The 6000-nt window shown below is 36.0% G+C and overlaps 1 protein-coding gene across 1 annotated transcript in view; it reads left to right on the forward strand.

The window, feature by feature from the left end:
• LOC138967097 (uncharacterized) overlaps positions 1-6000 on the forward strand; it is a 128278-nt gene that overhangs the window by 36881 nt on the left and 85397 nt on the right. Inside the window, exons 18-20 of the mRNA XM_070339577.1 lie at positions 3893-3991; positions 4452-4568; positions 5451-5540. Of these exons, the coding sequence (XP_070195678.1) occupies positions 3893-3991; positions 4452-4568; positions 5451-5540 (306 nt within the window). The remainder of the gene's footprint in view (positions 1-3892; positions 3992-4451; positions 4569-5450; positions 5541-6000) is intronic.

A 6000-nucleotide genomic window follows, 5' to 3' on the forward strand; every position in this document is an offset into this window, starting at 1 on the left:
TTTTGTTTGTTACTAATTTACTTGCTGATTTTTTAGACAGGAAAACAGTAATCCATCCACACATTTTCTTCATGATAGTGTTTGTTTCCCCCTGATTTTAGATATTGTTTTTGAGACACGTGTATCATGCTGAAAGTGTACCTTATTATGCTCTGCACCAAATGTTGATACATGCATTTTTGTGTAAGGTCCCACCCCCCGCGGGTTAGGGGGAAGAATTTACCCGATGCTCCCCAGCATGTCGTAAGAGGCGACTAACGGATTCTGTTTCTCCTTTTACCCTTGTTAAGTGTTTCTTGTATAGAATATAGTCAATGTTTGTAAAGATTTTAGTCAAGCAGTATGTAAGAAATGTTAAGTCCTTTGTACTGGAAACTTGCATTCTCCCAGTAAGGTCATATATTGTACTACGTTGCAAGCCCCTGGAGCAATGTTTTGATTAGTGCTTTTGTGAACAAGAAACAATTAACAAGTGGCTCTATCCCATCCCCCCCCCCCCCCCCCCCCCCCCCCCCCTTTCCCCGTCACGATATAACCTTGAACGGTTGAAAACGACGTTAAACACCAAATAAAGAAAACCCGTACGAAACGTTCTTATAAGAAATTGGACCCAATTTCATATAAGATTCTTATAAGAGTCTTGTATGACAATTTCATATATGTGGCTTATAGGTATTTTAAATGCAAATGAGGTAAATTCTTATAAGAAACTTATATGAATCATATATGAACCTATAACCTGAGCTCATATAGGTCTCTTATATGAATCTTATATTCTCTTATAAGAAAGCTATAGGTCTCTTATATGAAATGTTCATATATGAGACTTATAAGAATCTTATATGAAACCTACATCTCCCTTATAGGATTCTTATATGTCTCATATATGATATTTATATGTCTCATACTAGACACACGACCTTGACCTACATTTGTGTTTTCAAGGGAAATAACACCTGCTTAACCCAATTTAACTGTCTTGACTTTGAATTATAATGAATCCAACTGCAAAATACCTTTTGGTTCAGTATATATACATATCTTTACTGAAGTTGTGTTTATTTTGAGGGCAAAAACAAACAGATCTCTAAATCACTGGTCACAAGAAGAGGAGTAAGACATGCATTGTCCTCTTCAAATCCAATACTTTGAAATTTGAAATTATGAACAAGAAACAACAAACAAGTTACAGCCACAAATAATTTTCTTGAATATGCACAGCTGTCACAGTTTCTTGTTGCTTGAACCAAAGTAGTGCTGGTAAACATGATTTGATCACCTGATGCAGAACCAGAACTGTAAAGTAAAACAAATAATGGAGGGAAATTCTGGATTTTGAATAAAAACACAAACCTGTCAGTGTCAAGCTGTTGGGTTGGTTGGGCTGCCAGCCACCCACAAACATCAGCATGACATAAACATTCTCTTCACATATTCATACATCAAGTCCAATTATTTCTGTAAGAACTTTGCATTTTAGTCCTGCTCTTTCACTGATTTTCTGCTAAACATCCTCACAGAGCTGCTGTCACAAAGATGGCCGTTCAGTCAGGGGGAGATAATGCTCAAGGCAAACCATCCACTTCCTGTTCATATATGAAACATATATGAAAGCCAGTATTGCCAGTAATTCAGCATTGTCCAATATTTTTTCTAAGTCCTGAATTCTCCTATGCAGAAACTAAGTGATGATTCATATAAGAGTCATATAAGATTCATATAAGAAACATATAAGAGAACTATAGGTTTCTGGAAGTGCAGGTTCTCATATATGATTCATATATGATTCTTATATGAATTGGGGTCTTTTTCATTTAAGGGGAGGTTCTAGTATAAAATATCACCAAAATCGCTTCAGTTGTGATTTTGGGGTTCTTGCAATAATGGGTAGATAAAACATTGTATAGTATTGTGGTGGAAGAAATTTCACCAAATCATTAAACCGTTAAAATGACAGTTTAACCGCCAAAAAACACTCTGCTCCTTGTTTCTTGGTCCCTAATCGTCGGATTTACACCAAAATTGGACCATTGTCCCTAACTGATCTCCAATACAAACTTTTCAAGAAGAAAAAGTTAATTATTGGCAGTTAAAAACCCGTTATAAACCGTTATTTTCTAATTTTTCACCGATCTTTATGAAATGTTGTGGTTAGGTTGGTTGTCCCTAACTGAATTTCAACAAGAATAAAAAGTTGATTTTTGGCAGTTAAAAAACCGTTAAATCCCGTTTTTTCACCAATCTTTATGAAATTGTGTGAGTAGGTCCGTTGTCCATAACTGAGTTTCAATACGTACTTTTCAGAAGAAAACCAAGCTTTTGTCAGTTATAAACCGTTATTTTCTAATTTTTCACCGATCTTTATGAAATGTTGTGAATTTCAACAAGAATAAAAAGTATCTAAACTTTGAAGCCTTTTTTTCTCAGAATGATGTTTTCGGCACCTTGCTTCGCCGTTTCCTTGATAACTCAAAATGTTCTCAACCGACTGGAACAAAACGTAGCATGGCTTTTTAGTATTCATAGGACTACACTTTGTGGAAGGCGTTTGTGGGTCGGGATAAAATCAAAGAAAATATAGCTTGTCAGTTAAAACCGTTATATGTAAATATGATGAAATCAACGTTTTAATTAAAATAACGTAATTTTGATTCCACAAAATGTAGTCCAATTACATGTTATTGTATGTTTTGAATTTCTTTAAAAAATGTGCGCTCCTTGAAGAATTATCAAGGAAACGCCAAAATCACTATTTTCGGTTTCTAGATAATGTATGTTTTTCCGTTGAATTGTTTCTCAACGGCAGTTGTCGTGACATATTAACTAACACAATATATGGGTCAGCAATGCATTTGACTTTATTTGAGCCGAAATCCATTAATATTTCCCATTCTAAATAGGAACACAACTGAAGCGATTTTGGTGATATTTTATACTAGAACCTCCCCATAAGAGACTTATAAGAAACCTATTCCTACAACTGACATACATAGCTTTTTACTTGTCATATATGAAACTTATATGTTTCTTATAAGAAACTTATAGGTTTCTTATATGTCTCTTATATGTTCATATATGTTCATTTCGTACGGGAATAAAGAAAGAAAGTGTATATAAGGTCCCATGTGCAATGATGTCCCGCTATGTAAAATAAGAGGATAGATTTGTTGTATTTTAAATTGGTGCCATTCAAAGATGTATGTCTCTGCATTGTTCTATCATGATGATCATGTGGAACAAGTTTTGTCAATATTCAAAGAGATTGTATTTGTGCTAGTTGTTAGAACTTAAAAACTTGTTTTGATGTTTTTTGATCGTCCCTGCTTTTGAATGAGTTTCTTTGTTTTATGCTAATATTTGTGCTTTGGTCATAGCTGCTTCTGCTTTTGCTGCACCTTGCATCTTTCTCTTTTCGTTTCACAGATTTTAATTAAGAAGATTCTTTTGATGGATTTTTAAGGTGGCAAAGTAGTATTAGACAAATAATTGAAGAAGATATCTACAGTTCAACTAGTTTTGATCACAGTGATCAGCAATTGTAGTTACAGATTCCTTTAAACTTAACTTTGAGAGAGGATGATGTATGCACTTGTGCATCATGTATGATTTGCATGTGGAAAAATGGAGCTAATGTATTCAGCATTTTCATGTTTTTAGAATGATGATTATGGAAATATTTTATTTTATTTTATTATTTATTTTTATTGTTGTGAATGTGACATGTATTTGCAGCTCATTATTCTTCAGTATTCTGTAGTTTAAGCAAGTGGCACCTTAGAATACATCTTCATGATCAGCCGATGTGACTGCTGCCAAACATTGGCTGGATACATTGTAATTTGAAAATAAGTGTGTGCACTGCTCTGATGTGACTTTTTTTGGTTGTTTTCAGCAAAGCTATGGGGGTAGGCCCAGTCTGATCCATCAGACAGATGAGTTCAAAGCCAGCAACGTCAACTTTCCTGGAATGAATGACAGTGATGCTTCCAAGGTATGGTTAACTCAGATGATCAGTGTTCGCTGTACAATTCAGGAAGATTTTTCTTGGTTGCAGTGCTGTTAGATATACAGAAAGAGTAAAGATAAAAATAGGTTTGTTTTTAAATCGACAGCGGAGCAAAAAGAAAGGTCCTTCTCCCCCATCCCCCTTGTCCCATCATTTTTTACTTTCTTCCTGCCTCCTCTCTCCCTTGAAAGATCAGATTTGTCTTACTCAATGGAACATCACATAATATCACACGTGAAAAAAATAAATGAAAACTGAGAGCCAAAATGCTAATTGATATGCTGTTTGGAGATGGAAGTCAGTGCATCCTCTTTTAATTGTCATACAATGTGAACAGTTATAGGCATACTAAACTTGAAATCTGATTTACCATTTTTTCTAAAATTATAACCCTGTACAAGAAATTCTTGTCTCAAATGAACTGACAAAGCTGTAATGGTTTAAGGTCTGCAAGAAAGACTGTAATGGGTCCTCTACAAGTGGTGCACCTGTTTGCCCAGCAGCAGAGGCAGCATACTGCAGAGAGCGAGACAAATATTTTGTGGACATTAAACCCTACTCTGTAAGATGCATGATAATGGCTTCTCTAGTCAGACTTGGATCAACCTGATGAAATCTGAAGGTGTTGTAGAAAATTAAGAATGAGCAGCGCATATCAAACAGAGAAGACAGAGAGACCATGAACGACAAGAGCTCAAGCCGTTTATGAAATATTTGTCTTCAGCCAATATTTAACTAAAAGCACAGTAGTACTACATGTAGTTTAGGTTTTTAAGTTGGAAGGCTCTGACTCTCTAAAGAATCCCAGTGCGTAAGAATGTAAGTGCTGTGTAATTTCGCACACACACACAAAACCTACCTACAAAAGCTGTTCCATATTTGACAGAGAAGCCAAAAATGCATGACAGATTTTTACGTTTTGCATTGTGGTAATTGCATGGGTTATGCTTTTGGGAACTGATGCAAGAAAATGGTGCTGATTCAGATTGAAGGTTTACATTAGTGTTACTGAAATTATATTTGGTAACATGTTATGCTTGCTGGTGAATTTGCTTTTCACTGCAATTTGTCTGGAATTGCATGCTGCATGAATGTCCAATTCTACCGTTTAATGCATGCGTGTGTATGAGGTTGGGTTGCAGCCTAATGTGCTTGAAGTAATGGTGATTGGTTTTTACAGGCCTTCATCTCTTGAGCACTGTATGGAACCACATCTCAGGGATTTGCTTTGACAAATTCCTTCTTCTTCTTATTTCAATTTTTATTAGCTGAGCATTGGTTGCATCCAGTTGCTGAACTGCAATGTGCATCAAAAGATAGTAACATTCTAAAGATGAAGACCTGTGTTAATCAACTAACCTGACACTTGAATATACTGCTTCTTTATCCCTGCAATAGTTTGTGTGTGGTGGAATTTAGCAGCATGTGCTTTTTGTACTTGTAGCTGGACAAGGTGCGAGAAAGAAACGATGAGTACAACAGATTTTTGCGAGAGAAGGACGACGGAAGAAGGCCCCGGAATGGTGACGGACCTGTGAGTAGCTGTACTTGCAGACTGTTTAGAAACGCAGTCCTTTCCATGTGATCCATCTTGTCAATCACATAGATTTACCCAGGCTTTTTACCTGATAAAGCCTTAGCATCATAGCTTCCATTTAGACACATGCAAAAGATCTACAGTCAGTGGCTGTGTTCTGTGCAGACTACAAAATGTTTCACTGAATTAATTTTGTTACTGACAACTTTGTCAATCGGCAATATCCGTCGCGATATAACCTTGAACGGTTGAAAACGACGTTAAACACCAAATAAAGAAAAGAATCGGCAATATTAATTCAGAAAAAAACCTTCACAAGATCACGCTTTGAACTACACGGTCCGGAGGATGTGGGTCGTGTACGACCCATACTATTGAAGAAGGATTTAGCATGTTGAACGGAAAGAAAGTACCCCTCGATCTCTATAAACATTGTGCTACATGGATTATTAAGCCG

Source organism: Littorina saxatilis, linkage group LG5 (assembly GCF_037325665.1).
Source record: "Littorina saxatilis isolate snail1 linkage group LG5, US_GU_Lsax_2.0, whole genome shotgun sequence".
NCBI classification, from domain to species: domain Eukaryota; kingdom Metazoa; phylum Mollusca; class Gastropoda; order Littorinimorpha; family Littorinidae; genus Littorina; species Littorina saxatilis.